This window comes from Calliphora vicina, chromosome 2, assembly GCF_958450345.1.
Source record: "Calliphora vicina chromosome 2, idCalVici1.1, whole genome shotgun sequence".
Taxonomy (NCBI): Eukaryota; Metazoa; Arthropoda; class Insecta; order Diptera; family Calliphoridae; genus Calliphora; species Calliphora vicina.
In genome coordinates, this window is record NC_088781.1 from 77,327,811 (window position 1) to 77,350,105 (window position 22,295).

The 22,295-nt window shown below is 18.9% G+C and overlaps 2 protein-coding genes across 2 annotated transcripts; one reads left to right on the forward strand and one right to left on the reverse strand.

The window, feature by feature from the left end:
* Window positions 1–3,478: 3,478 nt before the first annotated feature.
* Window positions 3,479–7,431, forward strand: LOC135950577 (uncharacterized). Its single transcript, XM_065500113.1, has 3 exons — window positions 3,479–3,850; window positions 6,913–7,224; window positions 7,330–7,431. The coding sequence occupies exons 1-3, from the start codon at window positions 3,479–3,481 to the stop codon at window positions 7,429–7,431; spliced, it is 786 nt and encodes a 261-aa protein (XP_065356185.1).
* A 7,161-nt stretch (window positions 7,432–14,592) lies between these two features.
* Window positions 14,593–14,976, reverse strand: LOC135952092 (glycosyltransferase-like protein gnt13; the record flags this gene model as incomplete). The annotated part of the gene is made up of 1 exon (XM_065501889.1): window positions 14,593–14,976. A coding segment is annotated over one exon (384 nt), but the record flags the coding sequence as incomplete, so codon positions are not given.
* Between the last annotated feature and the right edge of the window lie 7,319 nt (window positions 14,977–22,295).

Genomic DNA, 22,295 nt, shown 5'->3' on the forward strand with positions numbered 1-22,295 from the left:
ATTATTATTATTATTATTATTATTATTATTATTATTATTATTATTATTATTATTATTATTATTATTATTATTATTATTATTATTATTATTATTATTATTATTATTATTATTATTATTATTATTATTATTATTATTATTATTATTATTATTATTATTATTATTATTATTATTATTATTATTATTATTATTATTATTATTATTATTATTATTATTATTATTATTATTATTATTATTATTATTATTATTATTATTATTATTATTATTATTATTATTATTATTATTATTATTATTATTATTATTATTATTATTATTATTATTATTATTATTATTATTATTATTATTATTATTATTATTATTATTATTATTATTATTATTATTATTATTATTATTATTATTATTATTATTATTATTATTATTATTATTATTATTATTATTATTATTATTATTATTATTATTATTATTATTATTATTATTATTATTATTATTATTATTATTATTATTATTATTATTATTATTATTATTATTATTATTATTATTATTATTATTATTATTATTATTATTATTATTATTATTATTATTATTATTATTATTATTATTATTATTATTATTATTATTATTATTATTATTATTATTATTATTATTATTATTATTATTATTATTATTATTATTATTATTATTATTATTATTATTATTATTATTATTATTATTATTATTATTATTATTATTATTATTATTATTATTATTATTATTATTATTATTATTATTATTATTATTATTATTATTATTATTATTATTATTATTATTATTATTATTATTATTATTATTATTATTATTATTATTATTATTATTATTATTATTATTATTATTATTATTATTATTATTATTATTATTATTATTATTATTATTATTATTATTATTATTATTATTATTATTATTATTATTATTATTATTATTATTATTATTATTATTATTATTATTATTATTATTATTATTATTATTATTATTATTATTATTATTATTATTATTATTATTATTATTATTATTATTATTATTATTATATTATTACATAAAACTCTATTTGGATGGATTGTAGCTGGTCGTTATTTATCAAACCAATCGAACGATACTGGTTCTTCTTGTATGCTCTCGATAGAAGAGGAAGTTGATTTAAAATTACAACGATTGTGGGAAATCGAAGAAATTCCATCTGGCTCAAATACTTTGACTCCAGAACAAGCTGATTGTGAATCGTTTTTAAATAATACTGTCCATCTTGAATCTTCCGGTAGAATTGTTGTTAAATTACCCTTCAAAGAATCCGCTGACACTTTAGGTCTCTCGCGAAATATGGCTCTTAAAACATTTGCATCTCAAGAGAGACGATTTGCTCGTGACAGCAATCTCAAATCACAATATGTGAATTTTATGAAGGAGTATGAAGATTGTGGACATATGAGTCTTGTGCGTAGTCCTCACTTAGATGAGCCTCATTATTTCATCCCTCACCATTGTGTTTTCAAACCTAATAGTACTTCAACAAAATTAAGGGTGGTCTTCGATGCGTCCTGTCCGTCATCATCTCAAAGGTCTCTCAATGACATTCTTATGGTTGGTCCAACGATTCAAGATGAGCTGTACAAAATTTTACTTCGTTTTCGTCTTCATCGTTTCGTTATTACAGCTGATATAGTAAAAATGTATCGGCAAGTCCTTATTGACTCTTCCCATAGAAAATTCCAATACATTTTGTGGAGAAATTCGGAACAGAAAGAAATTCGCACTTATCAGTTGAATACAGTTACCTATGGAATGTCTGCTGCTCCCTACCTAGGAATATTTTGTTTCTGATCTCAAAACGTTAAATTCCCTTGAAATCCCTCGTTTTTGTCTCGCTGCTGAATCTCAATCAGTTCAACTTCATGGCTTTTGTGACTCATCAATTCGCGCTTATGGATGCTGTTTCTACTTTCGTGTTAAAACTTATTCAGGAAATGTCTCTGTTCGTCTTTTTACTGCCAAATCTAGAGTTGCCCCGACGAAAAGAAAATCATTGCCAAAACTTTAACTTTGTGGCGCACAACTTTTGGCTAAATTATACTCTAAAGTCAAAAATCTTTTCGCAATACCAAATCTTGAAGTATTTCTATGGACAGATTCTCAAATAGTTCTTCACTGGTTAAAGCAACATTCTTCTACGTTATCCGTTTTTGTTGGCAACAGAGTATCGGAAATTCAGGATCTAACTACTGGCTGTATTTGGCGACATGTTCCAACGCATTTTAATCCTGCTGATATCGTGTCTCGTGGTTCAACTGTAGAAGAACTTGCTTCATCTATCTGGTTCAATGGACCAGCATTTCTCACTCTCAATCCTAGTAAATGGCCTCCTAATAAAATAGATCAACTATCCATAGAAAATCAACAAGATATCGACAGAGAAAAACGCAAAACTGTACTCTCCCTGGAAGCAACATCTAATTACATTCTGGATTCGGTTGAAAATTATAGCTCATATTTAAAAATTATTCGTATTGTTGCGTGGATGCTCCGTTTTGCTCAAAAAACAAAAACTAATATTTTCCATTCTGATTCTTTACAGCCCCAAGAATTAGAAAACGCCTTGCTCAGAATAGTTTTTAATCTACAGCAACATCATTTTCAAGATGATATACAACGAGCTCTGAAGAAAAACTATCCTCAAGGTGCACTAAAGTGTCTCAATCCCTTCATCGATTCATCAAATGGATTCAACTTGCTCAAAGTCGGTGGTCGCTTGGAATTCGCAGCAATTTCTGAAGGTCAAAAGCACCCTATAATCTTGTCCAGCAAAAATCATTTCGTCGACTGTTACGTGCGTCATCTACACATCAGCAACTACCACGCAGGACCCAAGGCTTTAATGTCAATTCAAGAAACCTATGTCGTCGTATCGTTAATTCGTGCCCTCAATGCATTCGTTATCGCCCAAGGTTGCTTCAACAAATGATGGGCAATTTGCCCGTAGAACGACTCAACCCTTCAAGGCCCTTCGCCAGATGTGCTGTTGATTTTTGTGGTCCAGTAAACACTTACCTAAGAATTAGAGGGAAGGTACCATACAAGACATATATTGCGGTTTTTGTTTGTCTCGCAACTAAAGCAGTCCATCTAGAAGTTGTATCAGACTTATCAACAGATGCCTTTATTGCTGCTCTTAAAAGGATGATTGGACGAAGAGGTCTACCCACAGATATATTCTGTGACAATGCCACCAATTTTGTTGGTGCAAACTCAAAGTTGGCTCAACTAAAATCGTTCCTTTTTGATCCTAAAAATTCCAATTTTATAATAAATTATTGCTCAAATCAATTTATTAATTTTCGCTTTATTCCCCCTAGGGCACCACATTTTGGTGGATTGTGGGAGGCGGCCGTCAAATCGGCCAAGGGACACCTAACTCGATAACACAAGGTTCACATATGAGGAACTTGCAACTGCAATGATTGATATAGAAGCAATTCTAAATTCGAGGCCCATTTCGCCCCTATCATCCGATCCCAGTGACTTTGAAGCCCTTACACCAGGCCATTTCCTGATAGGCGCTCCCTTACGCAGTTTGCCAGAACGTGATGTCCCTCCAATTGAAATCAATAAACTTGAGTATTGGGCCCGAATAAGCGCCATAAAACAACAATTTTGGAAGAAGTGGTCCCACGACTACATAAACGAGCTCCAGACCCGCAATAAATGGACTAGCACCAACTCAAATATTTGTACTGGCTCCCTAGTAATCATTAAAGAAGATAATTTACCACCGCAGCGTTGGCTCATGGGTAAAATCATCAATATTGTTCGTGGTAGAGATGATCGAGTTCGAGTTGTCGACATCAAAACAACAAAGGGAATTATACGTCGCCCTATCCACAGACTGGCATTACTATTTTCTTGAAAGTGTCCTTTCAATCGGGCCGGAATGTTAGGTCACCGTATCATATTTACTAATAATCTTTATTGTTATTATTTATAGTTATTATTCATTTGATTCATTTGTTTTATTTTCCATTTTTTATTGTATTAAATTTGTTCATATTTTTGGCTCACTGTTGTCACTGTAATTTGTTAGCATTTTTGTTCATACTAACCACTGTAACTTATTTTGGTAATGACCCGTTAGTTTTTATTATATGTTTCTCACTTCAATTCTTGTAACAAGTATGTTGTTGTTGTTCTTAAAAATACAATATATTTAGTATTTTGTTTTTGCATACATTCATATACATATAGGTACATACTTATTAGTAATAAGTTGAATTGGTACATTGGAAGTGAGAGACAAATAATAATACATACAACAACAACAGTGTAGCCCTTATTTACATGATCAATTGTTAGGCTTAAGAACTTTAATTTTAAATAATGAAAACATTGTCATAGTTGAATTCAAGCAAGAATCATCTCCTCTTTTTATTTTATCGGTATCACGGTCGCATTTTCTTTACTTTTCGGTTTATTTCATTGCCCAACAAACTTTTCAGTGACATATAGACAACAATTCGAAATATACAGAATTGCTCTATATCGCTGCCGGTGAAGAAAAAGCTCTTCATCGTACAGTGTGTTTAAATTTTCTTTATATTATATTAATTCAAATTTTTAAACTTATACGTTTGCTTGCCACTTTTTAAATGAAACACAATCTTCTCGTTTAGCTAAGAAAAATCTCACGACAATATTAACGCTAAAAACTAACAGAACATCCTACCAACAAAAAGTAAACAAAAAAAAATAACGACAATAAACAAATATACACTTACACAAACGGGTCAACGCACTTATGGCCTTAGCCTTGATATCGCATTTTTTTTTAAAAGAGAAACTATAAAGGTCGGTAATTCTCTTCCTTCAACTTTATCTGGTAACTTTCCTACTTGGTACCACTTAAAAAAAAAGAATCTTACTAGGCAACCCTGTACTACATACATCCCACACATTGACATTTCTCATAAACATATGTTTATGATATCATAAACAAACCAAAACAATAGCTAACAACACACAATTTTAAAACAATTAAAAAAAATCAAATATATATTTAAATTTGAACTGTGCTGCTTATTGTATATTTCCCTATGAGATGAGAACAAATTCTCCTACATTTCAAGGACTTTGGGCATGATTGGTGTTGGCGTTTTTACCCTTTTGTGGCCATATAAATCTCTGCCGGTTTTAGTGAGTTCTTAGGTTACTGAACAACATAAACAAAATTAATATTACTTCAAATCATCTTCTACCAACGTCATGAAACTAATCCCATCAAGAATATCCTCAAGCCCTAAAAATCACAGTAAGTGACTCCTGTAACAAACTCCAGCCGCAACAATGTGCAAAACATGAACAATGGGCATATAATAGAAAATTTATATTTTGAAGATTATTTATGGGGCATTTCACGTCAAGTGAACCAACTTTTGAAATCGATGTCTTCCGATCGCGATGAAATTTGCACCAATGTTAGTTCTATTGGATAGTAATTCGGACACCATTTTTCAACAAGATCGGTCAAGAACTCTCTGAGTTATAGGAGGTCAAAATTTGACATTTTGGCCAAACAGGTGTTTTTTTTTATCCATATAAATTATTGCCTATTGTTCTTAGCAAAATGTGTCCCAAATAGTTTAGATAGCTATTTATGCAATCTTTCGAAAAAAAAAATAAAAAAATTTAATAAAATATTTTTGATATTTTTTTTTTTAATCAAAAATATTTTTGACTTTTTTTTTCAAAATGGGCCCTTTTTATTTTTTTTAAGAAAGCTTAGGTCTTTTCCTAAGCGACCTATATGGTCGCTTAGTGGGATGCGAGTGGGATATCTATCAAAAAAAATATTTTGTAACTCAAGACAAATGTTTTTAAATTGATTTTTTTCATATTTGTGTGTAATTGTTTCTAAAACCTTAAAAATAAAAACCACAACAACTGACCGATAATAGCCACTGGAGGGGTGCAATATGAGGCCGACCGCTATTAATTTTCCACCCCCAAAATTTGTCTGAGTTTTGTATCTTGCGGCTTTTTTAGTCAATCCTAGAGGTAGTTTTCAGCGCACGTGATTTTCATTGTTAAAATATCAGGTGCCCCAGAAACAAATTTTTGGAATCAAGTGGAAATATTTTATGGCCCTTCTCAGAAGTACCAGTTTATTTATTATTTTATGACATTTGACTTTAAGAAGTGGGTGGAGAGGTAGAAGTTGACAGGTAGGTTATTTATATGGTGGTTTATTTTTATTGTTATTTGTAACATTTGGTTAAATTAGGTACTTTAGTATGTAAGCCCTTCTTGACCCTAATAAAAGATTTTAGACTCATTCATTAAAACGTACTACCTATATGATCTTAAAAAACTATTTATTGTCATTCTGAAGACATACGGAAATCAGTTTTTTAGAAACAGCGTTAAAGTTAAGACGTGTGTTATTTACATAAATACTTACAAAATTAAAAATGTCTACGACTTCTAAAAAGGCTAAGGTTGAAAATGAAATTTATTCGTCTTTTTGTTTTAATCCCTTTAACAAAATGAAGCACAGATCATCAGATACGTGAAATATTTCCGACGGCTTATATTATTCGTTTTTGTCTCGCTGCTGAATCTCAATCAGTTCAACTTCATGGCTTTTGTGACTCATCAATTCGCGCTTATGGATGCTGTTTCTACTTTCGTGTTAAAACTTATTCAGGAAATGTCTCTGTTCGTCTTTTTACTGCCAAATCTAGAGTTGCCCCGACGAAAAGAAAATCATTGCCAAAACTTTAACTTTGTGGCGCACAACTTTTGGCTAAATTATACTCTAAAGTCAAAAATCTTTTCGCAATACCAAATCTTGAAGTATTTCTATGGACAGATTCTCAAATAGTTCTTCACTGGTTAAAGCAACATTCTTCTACGTTATCCGTTTTTGTTGGCAACAGAGTATCGGAAATTCAGGATCTAACTACTGGCTGTATTTGGCGACATGTTCCAACGCATTTTAATCCTGCTGATATCGTGTCTCGTGGTTCAACTGTAGAAGAACTTGCTTCATCTATCTGGTTCAATGGACCAGCATTTCTCACTCTCAATCCTAGTAAATGGCCTCCTAATAAAATAGATCAACTATCCATAGAAAATCAACAAGATATCGACAGAGAAAAACGCAAAACTGTACTCTCCCTGGAAGCAACATCTAATTACATTCTGGATTCGGTTGAAAATTATAGCTCATATTTAAAAATTATTCGTATTGTTGCGTGGATGCTCCGTTTTGCTCAAAAAACAAAAACTAATATTTTCCATTCTGATTCTTTACAGCCCCAAGAATTAGAAAACGCCTTGCTCAGAATAGTTTTTAATCTACAGCAACATCATTTTCAAGATGATATACAACGAGCTCTGAAGAAAAACTATCCTTAAGGTGCACTAAAGTGTCTCAATCCCTTCATCGATTCATCAAATGGATTCAACTTGCTCAAAGTCGGTGGTCGCTTGGAATTCGCAGCAATTTCTGAAGGTCAAAAGCACCCTATAATCTTGTCCAGCAAAAATCATTTCGTCGACTGTTACGTGCGTCATCTACACATCAGCAACTACCACGCAGGACCCAAGGCTTTAATGTCAATTCAAGAAACCTATGTCGTCGTATCGTTAATTCGTGCCCTCAATGCATTCGTTATCGCCCAAGGTTGCTTCAACAAATGATGGGCAATTTGCCCGTAGAACGACTCAACCCTTCAAGGCCCTTCGCCAGATGTGCTGTTGATTTTTGTGGTCCAGTAAACACTTACCTAAGAATTAGAGGGAAGGTACCATACAAGACATATATTGCGGTTTTTGTTTGTCTCGCAACTAAAGCAGTCCATCTAAAAGTTGTATCAGACTTATCAACAGATGCCTTTATTGCTGCTCTTAAAAGGATGATTGGACGAAGAGGTCTACCCACAGATATATTCTGTGACAATGCCACCAATTTTGTTGGTGCAAACTCAAAGTTGGCTCAACTAAAATCGTTCCTTTTTGATCCTAAAAATTCCAATTTTATAATAAATTATTGCTCAAATCAATTTATTAATTTTCGCTTTATTCCCCCTAGGGCACCACATTTTGGTGGATTGTGGGAGGCGGCCGTCAAATCGGCCAAGGGACACCTAACTCGATAACACAAGGTTCACATATGAGGAACTTGCAACTGCAATGATTGATATAGAAGCAATTCTAAATTCGAGGCCCATTTCGCCCCTATCATCCGATCCCAGTGACTTTGAAGCCCTTACACCAGGCCATTTCCTGATAGGCGCTCCCTTACGCAGTTTGCCAGAACGTGATGTCCCTCCAATTGAAATCAATAAACTTGAGTATTGGGCCCGAATAAGCGCCATAAAACAACAATTTTGGAAGAAGTGGTCCCACGACTACATAAACGAGCTCCAGACCCGCAATAAATGGACTAGCACCAACTCAAATATTTGTACTGGCTCCCTAGTAATCATTAAAGAAGATAATTTACCACCGCAGCGTTGGCTCATGGGTAAAATCATCAATATTGTTCGTGGTAGAGATGATCGAGTTCGAGTTGTCGACATCAAAACAACAAAGGGAATTATACGTCGCCCTATCCACAGACTGGCATTACTATTTTCTTGAAAGTGTCCTTTCAATCGGGCCGGAATGTTAGGTCACCGTATCATATTTACTAATAATCTTTATTGTTATTATTTATAGTTATTATTCATTTGATTCATTTGTTTTATTTTCCATTTTTTATTGTATTAAATTTGTTCATATTTTTGGCTCACTGTTGTCACTGTAATTTGTTAGCATTTTTGTTCATACTAACCACTGTAACTTATTTTGGTAATGACCCGTTAGTTTTTATTATATGTTTCTCACTTCAATTCTTGTAACAAGTATTTTGTTGTTGTTCTTAAAAATACAATATATTTAGTATTTTGTTTTTGCATACATTCATATACATATAGGTACATACTTATTAGTAATAAGTTGAATTGGTACATTGGAAGTGAGAGACAAATAATAATACATACAACAACAACAGTGTAGCCCTTATTTACATGATCAATTGTTAGGCTTAAGAACTTTAATTTTAAATAAAGAAAACATTGTCATAGTTGAATTCAAGCAAGAATCATCTCCTCTTTTTATTTTATCGGTATCACGGTCGCATTTTCTTTACTTTTCGGTTTATTTCATTGCCCAACAAACTTTTCAGTGACATATAGACAACAATTCGAAATATACAGAATTGCTCTATATCGCTGCCGGTGAAGAAAAAGCTCTTCATCGTACAGTGTGTTTAAATTTTCTTTATATTATATTAATTCAAATTTTTAAACTTATACGTTTGCTTGCCACTTTTTAAATGAAACACAATCTTCTCGTTTAGCTAAGAAAAATCTCACGACAATATTAACGCTAAAAACTAACAGAACATCCTTACCAACAAAAAGTAAACAAAAAAAAAATAACGACAATAAACAAATATACACTTACACAAACGGGTCAACGCACTTATGGCCTTAGCCTTGATATCGCATTTTTTTTTAAAAGAGAAACTATAAAGGTCGGTAATTCTCTTCCTTCAACTTTATCTGGTAACTTTCCTACTTGGTACCACTTAAAAAAAAAGAATCTTACTAGGCAACCCTGTACTACATACATCCCACACATTGACATTTCTCATAAACATATGTTTATGATATCATAAACAAACCAAAACAATAGCTAACAACACACAATTTTAAAACAATTAAAAAAAATCAAATATATATTTAAATTTGAACTGTGCTGCTTATTGTATATTTCCCTATGAGATGAGAACAAATTCTCCTATATTTCAAGGACTTTGGGCATGATTGGTGTTGGCGTTTTTACCCTTTTGTGGCCATATAAATCTCTGCCGGTTTTAGTGAGTTCTTAGGTTACTGAACAACATAAACAAAATTAATATTACTTCAAATCATCTTCTACCAACGTCATGAAACTAATCCCATCAAGAATATCCTCAAGCCCTAAAAATCAGAGTAAGTGACTCCTGTAACAAACTCCAGCCGCAACAATGTGCAAAACATGAACAATGGGCATATAATAGAAAATTTATATTTTGAAGATTATTTATGGGGCATTTCACGTCAAGTGAACCAACTTTTGAAATCGATGTCTTCCGATGAAATTTGCACCAATGTTAGTTCTATTGGATAGTAATTCGGACACCATTTTTCAACAAGATCGGTCAAGAACTCTCTGAGTTATAGGAGGTCAAAATTTTACATTTTGGCCAAACAGGTGTTTTTTTTTATCCATATAAATTATTGCCTATTGTTCTTAGCAAAATGTGTCCCAAATAGTTTAGATAGCTATTTATGCAATCTTTCGAAAAAAAAATTAAAAAAATTTAATAAAATATTTTTGACATTTTTTTTTAAATCAAAAATATTTTTGACTTTTTTTTTTCAAAATGGGCCCTTTTTATTTTTTTTAAGAAAGCTTAGGTCTTTTCCTAAGCGACCTATATGGTCGCTTAGTGGGATGCGAGTGGGATATCTATCAAAAAAAATATTTTGTAACTCAAGACAAATGTTTTTAAATTGATTTTTTTCATATTTGTGTGTAATTGTTTCTAAAACCTTAAAAATAAAAACCACAACAACTGACCGATAATAGCCACTGGAGGGGTGCAATATGAGGCCGACCGCTATTAATTTTCCACCCCCAAAATTTGTCTGAGTTTTGTATCTTGCGGCTTTTTTAGTCAATCCTAGAGGTAGTTTTCAGCGCACGTGATTTTCATTGTTAAAATATCAGGTGCCCCAGAAACAAATTTTTGGAATCAAGTGGAAATATTTTATGGCCCTTCTCAGAAGTACCAGTTTATTTATTATTTTATGACATTTGACTTTAAGAAGTGGGTGGAGAGGTAGAAGTTGACAGGTAGGTTATTTATATGGTGGTTTATTTTTATTATTATTTGTAACATTTGGTTAAACTAGGTACTTTAGTATGTAAGCCCTTCTTGACCCTAATAAAAGATTTTAGACTCATTCATTAAAACGTACTACCTATATGATCTTAAAAAACTATTTATTGTCATTCTGAAGACATACGGAAATCAGTTTTTTAGAAACAGCGTTAAAGTTAAGACGTGTGTTATTTACATAAATACTTACAAAATTCAAAATGTCTACGACTTCTAAAAAGGCTAAGGTTGAAAATGAAATTTATTCGTCTTTTTGTTTTAATCCCTTTAACAAAATGAAGCACAGATCATCAGATACGTGAAATATTTCCGACGGCTTATTAAAAAAATGCCCTACGCTGTCAAAACGATTGAAAATTTGTGGATCATACAGGTAAGAGCTCGGAAAGTTGAACGAATTACCGAATTTGAATAGTAATGAGCCTTGCGTTGAAGTTATTCCAGATGAAGACAAAAGTAATTCCGAGAATGCAGACATAACTGTTGATGATGATGGTTATTCTAACTTTTCAAATTCAACGAATGAGTGTCAAAACCAATACCATAAGGATGCAGTAGAAGTTCTTGAACAAATAAAAGAGAAATACAAAACGTCACAGAGTGAAGCTGAAAGAATTCAACTTCTCACGCTTGCTCCAAGAACATGGAGTTCTGCAAAAACAATGACTGAGTTTGGAACGTCTCAACGAAAAGCAAGAATTGCTAAACAATTGGTTGCTGAGCATGGGATTCTCACACTCCCAAACAAAAAGAAGGGAAAAACTTTGGAGTGCGATACTAAATCTCTAATAACTCAGTTTTATCAGCGAGATGATATGAGTCGCCTGATGCCAGGGATGAAAGACTGGATGTCTGTACGAATCGATGGCAAGAAAGTTCAAATGCATAAGAGAATGGTTCTCTGTAACCTGAATGAATTATTCGCAACATTTCAATCTGAATACGAGGATGTCAAAATTGGATACTCAAAATTTACACAACTGAGGCCAAAACATTGCGTTTTGGCAGGAAGCAGCGGAACTCACACAGTATGTGTTTGTATTTACCATGAAAATGTTAAATTGATGTTGAAGGAAATCAACTTAAATTACTTAAAAGATGATTCATCAGAAGATTTACACCATTACCGCGATTGCCTTAAATTGACTATGTGCCCTAATGCTACAACTTCTTGCCACTTAGGTGAATGTTCGAATTACCCGGAAACCACATCCATCAAAGAAAATTTAATCAACTTTTTTGATCGATAATGTATTGAGGAGTTAAAATTTGAATCTTGGCTTCAGACTGAAAGATGCACACTGAAAACCATAATTTTAAATGTGGATGATTTTGTGGAAGAACTGTGTAGAGGATTGCTAAATTTGAGAACCCATGACTTTTTAGTCAAAGAGCAGTGGTCATTCTTCAAGGACTTGAAAACACATTTGAAGTCTGGTGAATTCATTATTTCATTTGATTTCGCAGAGAACTATAAATATGTTCTTCAGGATTCCATACAAGCATTCCACTTCAATAACGACCAAGCAACTATATTCACAGTAGTTATTTACTACATGAAAGAAGAAAACCTGGAACACAAAAGTATGGCAATCATATCCGACGATTTAAAACATGACACCGTTGCAGTTTATGAGTACCAGAAGATAATACTAAATTATCTAAAATCAAAATTTACAGTAGAAAAGGTATACTACGTTTCGGACGGAGCTCGTCAACATTTTACAAACAAAAGTAGCTTCGCAAATCTTACAGCTCATGAAAAAGATTTTGGAATGCCAGCTGAGTGGCATTTTCATCCTACTGCTCATGGTAAAGGAGCATGTGATGGTATTGGAGCAAACCTCAAAAGAAATGCAGCGAAGTATAGCCTCCAGTGCTCTCATCAAGATCGCATCTTAGATGCGACTGCTTTATTCCATTGGGCAAAGAATTATTGTAAAGAAACTAAAATAGTTTTTAGTAGCAAAGAGGATCATGAGGAAACATTGAAAACACAAAAGAGCAGATTCGATGCTGCGGTAACAATCGATGGCACTGCTCAATACCATGCTTTCATACCCCTTGTCATTATTATTATTATTATTATTATTATTATTATTATTATTATTATTATTATTATTATTATTATTATTATTATTATTATTATTATTATTATTATTATTATTATTATTATTATTATTATTATTATTATTATTATTATTATTATTATTATTATTATTATTATTATTATTATTATTATTATTATTATTATTATTATTATTATTATTATTATTATTATTATTATTATTATTATTATTATTATTATTATTATTATTATTATTATTATTATTATTATTATTATTATTATTATTATTATTATTATTATTATTATTATTATTATTATTATTATTATTATTATTATTATTATTATTATTATTATTATTATTATTATTATTATTATTATTATTATTATTATTATTATTATTATTATTATTATTATTATTATTATTATTATTATTATTATTATTATTATTATTATTATTATTATTATTATTATTATTATTATTATCATTATTATCATTATTATTATCATTATTATTATCATTATTATTATCATTATTATTATCATTATTATTATCATTATTATTATTATTATTATTATTATTATTATTATTATTATTATTATTATTATTATTATTATTATTATTATTATTATTATTATTATTATTATCATTATTATTATCATTATTATTATTATTATTATTATTATTATTATTATTATTATTATTATTATTATTATTATTATTATTATTATTATTATTATTATTATTATTATTATTATTATTATTATTATTATTATTATTATTATTATTATTATTATTATCATTATTATTATCATTATTATTATCATTATTATTATTATTATTATTATTATTATTATTATTATTATTATTATTATTATTATTATTATTATTATTATTATTATTATTATTATTATTATTATTATTATTATTATTATTATTATTATTATTATTATTATTATTATTATTATTATTATTATTATTATTATTATTATTATTATTATTATTATTATTATTATTATTATTATTATTATTATTATTATTATTATTATTATTATTATTATTATTATTATTATTATTATTATTATTATTATTATTATTATTATTATTATTATTATTATTATTATTATTATTATTATTATTATTATTATTATTATTATTATTATTATTATTATTATTATTATTATTATTATTATTATTATTATTATTATTATTATTATTATTATTATTATTATTATTATTATTATTATTATTATTATTATTATTATTATTATTATTATTATTATTATTATTATTATTATTATTATTATTATTATTATTATTATTATTATTATTATTATTATTATTATTATTATTATTATTATTATTATTATTATTATTATTATTATTATTATTATTATTATTATTATTATTATTATTATTATTATTATTATTATTATTATTATTATTATTATTATTATTATTATTATTATTATTATTATTATTATTATTATTATTATTATTATTATTATTATTATTATTATTATTATTATTATTATTATTATTATTATTATTATTATTATTATTATTATTATTATTATTATTATTATTATTATTATTATTATTATTATTATTATTATTATTATTATTATTATTATTATTATTATTATTATTATTATTATTATTATTATTATTATTATTATTATTATTATTATTATTATTATTATTATTATTATTATTATTATTATTATTATTATTATTATTATTATTATTATTATTATTATTATTATTATTATTATTATTATTATTATTATTATTATTATTATTATTATTATTATTATTATTATTATTATTATTATTATTATTATTATTATTATTATTATTATTATTATTATTATTATTATTATTATTATTATTATTATTATTATTATTATTATTATTATTATTATTATTATTATTATTATTATTATTATTATTATTATTATTATTATTATTATTATTATTATTATTATTATTATTATTATTATTATTATTATTATTATTATTATTATTATTATTATTATTATTATTATTATTATTATTATTATTATTATTATTATTATTATTATTATTATTATTATTATTATTATTATTATTATTATTATTATTATTATTATTATTATTATTATTATTATTATTATTATTATTATTATTATTATTATTATTATTATTATTATTATTATTATTATTATTATTATTATTATTATTATTATTATTATTATTATTATTATTATTATTATTATTATTATTATTATTATTATTATTATTATTATTATTATTATTATTATTATTATTATTATTATTATTATTATTATTATTATTATTATTATTATTATTATTATTATTATTATTATTATTATTATTATTATTATTATTATTATTATTATTATTATTATTATTATTATTATTATTATTATTATTATTATTATTATTATTATTATTATTATTATTATTATTATTATTATTATTATTATTATTATTATTATTATTATTATTATTATTATTATTATTATTATTATTATTATTATTATTATTATTATTATTATTATTATTATTATTATTATTATTATTATTATTATTATTATTATTATTATTATTATTATTATTATTATTATTATTATTATTATTATTATTATTATTATTATTATTATTATTATTATTATTATTATTATTATTATTATTATTATTATTATTATTATTATTATTATTATTATTATTATTATTATTATTATTATTATTATTATTATTATTATTATTATTATTATTATTATTATTATTATTATTATTATTATTATTATTATTATTATTATTATTATTATTATTATTATTATTATTATTATTATTATTATTATTATTATTATTATTATTATTATTATTATTATTATTATTATTATTATTATTATTATTATTATTATTATTATTATTATTATTATTATTATTATTATTATTATTATTATTATTATTATTATTATTATTATTATTATTATTATTATTATTATTATTATTATTATTATTATTATTATTATTATTATTATTATTATTATTATTATTATTATTATTATTATTATTATTATTATTATTATTATTATTATTATTATTATTATTATTATTATTATTATTATTATTATTATTATTATTATTATTATTATTATTATTATTATTATTATTATTATTATTATTATTATTATTATTATTATTATTATTATTATTATTATTATTATTATTATTATTATTATTATTATTATTATTATTATTATTATTATTATTATTATTATTATTATTATTATTATTATTATTATTATTATTATTATTATTATTATTATTATTATTATTATTATTATTATTATTATTATTATTATTATTATTATTATTATTATTATTATTATTATTATTATTATTATTATTATTATTATTATTATTATTATTATTATTATTATTATTATTATTATTATTATTATTATTATTATTATTATTATTATTATTATTATTATTATTATTATTATTATTATTATTATTATTATTATTATTATTATTATTATTATTATTATTATTATTATTATTATTATTATTATTATTATTATTATTATTATTATTATTATTATTATTATTATTATTATTATTATTATTATTATTATTATTATTATTATTATTATTATTATTATTATTATTATTATTATTATTATTATTATTATTATTATTATTATTATTATTATTATTATTATTATTATTATTATTATTATTATTATTATTATTATTATTATTATTATTATTATTATTATTATTATTATTATTATTATTATTATTATTATTATTATTATTATTATTATTATTATTATTATTATTATTATTATTATTATTATTATTATTATTATTATTATTATTATTATTATTATTATTATTATTATTATTATTATTATTATTATTATTATTATTATTATTATTATTATTATTATTATTATTATTATTATTATTATTATTATTATTATTATTATTATTATTATTATTATTATTATTATTATTATTATTATTATTATTATTATTATTATTATTATTATTATTATTATTATTATTATTATTATTATTATTATTATTATTATTATTATTATTATTATTATTATTATTATTATTATTATTATTATTATTATTATTATTATTATTATTATTATTATTATTATTATTATTATTATTATTATTATTATTATTATTATTATTATTATTATTATTATTATTATTATTATTATTATTATTATTATTATTATTATTATTATTATTATTATTATTATTATTATTATTATTATTATTATTATTATTATTATTATTATTATTATTATTATTATTATTATTATTATTATTATTATTATTATTATTATTATTATTATTATTATTATTATTATTATTATTATTATTATTATTATTATTATTATTATTATTATTATTATTATTATTATTATTATTATTATTATTATTATTATTATTATTATTATTATTATTATTATTATTATTATTATTATTATTATTATTATTATTATTATTATTATTATTATTATTATTATTATTATTATTATTATTATTATTATTATTATTATTATTATTATTATTATTATTATTATTATTATTATTATTATTATTATTATTATTATTATTATTATTATTATTATTATTATTATTATTATTATTATTATTATTATTATTATTATTATTATTATTATTATTATTATTATTATTATTATTATTATTATTATTATTATTATTATTATTATTATTATTATTATTATTATTATTATTATTATTATTATTATTATTATTATTATTATTATTATTATTATTATTATTATTATTATTATTATTATTATTATTATTATTATTATTATTATTATTATTATTATTATTATTATTATTATTATTATTATTATTATTATTATTATTATTATTATTATTATTATTATTATTATTATTATTATTATTATTATTATTATTATTATTATTATTATTATTATTATTATTATTATTATTATTATTATTATTATTATTATTATTATTATTATTATTATTATTATTATTATTATTATTATTATTATTATTATTATTATTATTATTATTATTATTATTATTATTATTATTATTATTATTATTATTATTATTATTATTATTATTATTATTATTATTATTATTATTATTATTATTATTATTATTATTATTATTATTATTATTATTATTATTATTATTATTATTATTATTATTATTATTATTATTATTATTATTATTATTATTATTATTATTATTATTATTATTATTATTATTATTATTATTATTATTATTATTATTATTATTATTATTATTATTATTATTATTATTATTATTATTATTATTATTATTATTATTATTATTATTATTATTATTATTATTATTATTATTATTATTATTATTATTATTATTATTATTATTATTATTATTATTATTATTATTATTATTATTATTATTATTATTATTATTATTATTATTATTATTATTATTATTATTATTATTATTATTATTATTATTATTATTATTATTATTATTATTATTATTATTATTATTATTATTATTATTATTATTATTATTATTATTATTATTATTATTATTATTATTATTATTATTATTATTATTATTATTATTATTATTATTATTATTATTATTATTATTATTATTATTATTATTATTATTATTATTATTATTATTATTATTATTATTATTATTATTATTATTATTATTATTATTATTATTATTATTATTATTATTATTATTATTATTATTATTATTATTATTATTATTATTATTATTATTATTATTATTATTATTATTATTATTATTATTATTATTATTATTATTATTATTATTATTATTATTATTATTATTATTATTATTATTATTATTATTATTATTATTATTATTATTATTATTATTATTATTATTATTATTATTATTATTATTATTATTATTATTATTATTATTATTATTATTATTATTATTATTATTATTATTATTATTATTATTATTATTATTATTATTATTATTATTATTATTATTATTATTATTATTATTATTATTATTATTATTATTATTATTATTATTATTATTATTATTATTATTATTATTATTATTATTATTATTATTATTATTATTATTATTATTATTATTATTATTATTATTATTATTATTATTATTATTATTATTATTATTATTATTATTATTATTATTATTATTATTATTATTATTATTATTATTATTATTATTATTATTATTATTATTATTATTATTATTATTATTATTATTATTATTATTATTATTATTATTATTATTATTATTATTATTATTATTATTATTATTATTATTATTATTATTATTATTATTATTATTATTATTATTATTATTATTATTATTATTATTATTATTATTATTATTATTATTATTATTATTATTATTATTATTATTATTATTATTATTATTATTATTATTATTATTATTATTATTATTATTATTATTATTATTATTATTATTATTATTATTATTATTATTATTATTATTATTATTATTATTATTATTATTATTATTATTATTATTATTATTATTATTATTATTATTATTATTATTATTATTATTATTATTATTATTATTATTATTATTATTATTATTATTATTATTATTATTATTATTATTATTATTATTATTATTATTATTATTATTATTATTATTATTATTATTATTATTATTATTATTATTATTATTATTATTATTATTATTATTATTATTATTATTATTATTATTATTATTATTATTATTATTATTATTATTATTATTATTATTATTATTATTATTATTATTATTATTATTATTATTATTATTATTATTATTATTATTATTATTATTATTATTATTATTATTATTATTATTATTATTATTATTATTATTATTATTATTATTATTATTATTATTATTATTATTATTATTATTATTATTATTATTATTATTATTATTATTATTATTATTATTATTATTATTATTATTATTATTATTATTATTATTATTATTATTATTATTATTATTATTATTATTATTATTATTATTATTATTATTATTATTATTATTATTATTATTATTATTATTATTATTATTATTATTATTATTATTATTATTATTATTATTATTATTATTATTATTATTATTATTATTATTATTATTATTATTATTATTATTATTATTATTATTATTATTATTATTATTATTATTATTATTATTATTATTATTATTATTATTATTATTATTATTATTATTATTATTATTATTATTATTATTATTATTATTATTATTATTATTATTATTATTATTATTATTATTATTATTATTATTATTATTATTATTATTATTATTATTATTATTATTATTATTATTATTATTATTATTATTATTATTATTATTATTATTATTATTATTATTATTATTATTATTATTATTATTATTATTATTATTATTATTATTATTATTATTATTATTATTATTATTATTATTATTATTATTATTATTATTATTATTATTATTATTATTATTATTATTATTATTATTATTATTATTATTATTATTATTATTATTATTATTATTATTATTATTATTATTATTATTATTATTATTATTATTATTATTATTATTATTATTATTATTATTATTATTATTATTATTATTATTATTATTATTATTATTATTATTATTATTATTATTATTATTATTATTATTATTATTATTATTATTATTATTATTATTATTATTATTATTATTATTATTATTATTATTATTATTATTATTATTATTATTATTATTATTATTATTATTATTATTATTATTATTATTATTATTATTATTATTATTATTATTATTATTATTATTATTATTATTATTATTATTATTATTATTATTATTATTATTATTATTATTATTATTATTATTATTATTATTATTATTATTATTATTATTATTATTATTATTATTATTATTATTATTATTATTATTATTATTATTATTATTATTATTATTATTATTATTATTATTATTATTATTATTATTATTATTATTATTATTATTATTATTATTATTATTATTATTATTATTATTATTATTATTATTATTATTATTATTATTATTATTATTATTATTATTATTATTATTATTATTATTATTATTATTATTATTATTATTATTATTATTATTATTATTATTATTATTATTATTATTATTATTATTATTATTATTATTATTATTATTATTATTATTATTATTATTATTATTATTATTATTATTATTATTATTATTATTATTATTATTATTATTATTATTATTATTATTATTATTATTATTATTATTATTATTATTATTATTATTATTATTATTATTATTATTATTATTATTATTATTATTATTATTATTATTATTATTATTATTATTATTATTATTATTATTATTATTATTATTATTATTATTATTATTATTATTATTATTATTATTATTATTATTATTATTATTATTATTATTATTATTATTATTATTATTATTATTATTATTATTATTATTATTATTATTATTATTATTATTATTATTATTATTATTATTATTATTATTATTATTATTATTATTATTATTATTATTATTATTATTATTATTATTATTATTATTATTATTATTATTATTATTATTATTATTATTATTATTATTATTATTATTATTATTATTATTATTATTATTATTATTATTATTATTATTATTATTATTATTATTATTATTATTATTATTATTATTATTATTATTATTATTATTATTATTATTATTATTATTATTATTATTATTATTATTATTATTATTATTATTATTATTATTATTATTATTATTATTATTATTATTATTATTATTATTATTATTATTATTATTATTATTATTATTATTATTATTATTATTATTATTATTATATTATTATTATTATTATTATTATTATTATTATTATTATTATTATTATTATTATTATTATTATTATTATTATTATTATTATTATTATTATTATTATTATTATTATTATTATTATTATTATTATTATTATTATTATTATTATTATTATTATTATTATTATTATTATTATTATTATTATTATTATTATTATTATTATTATTATTATTAATAATAATATA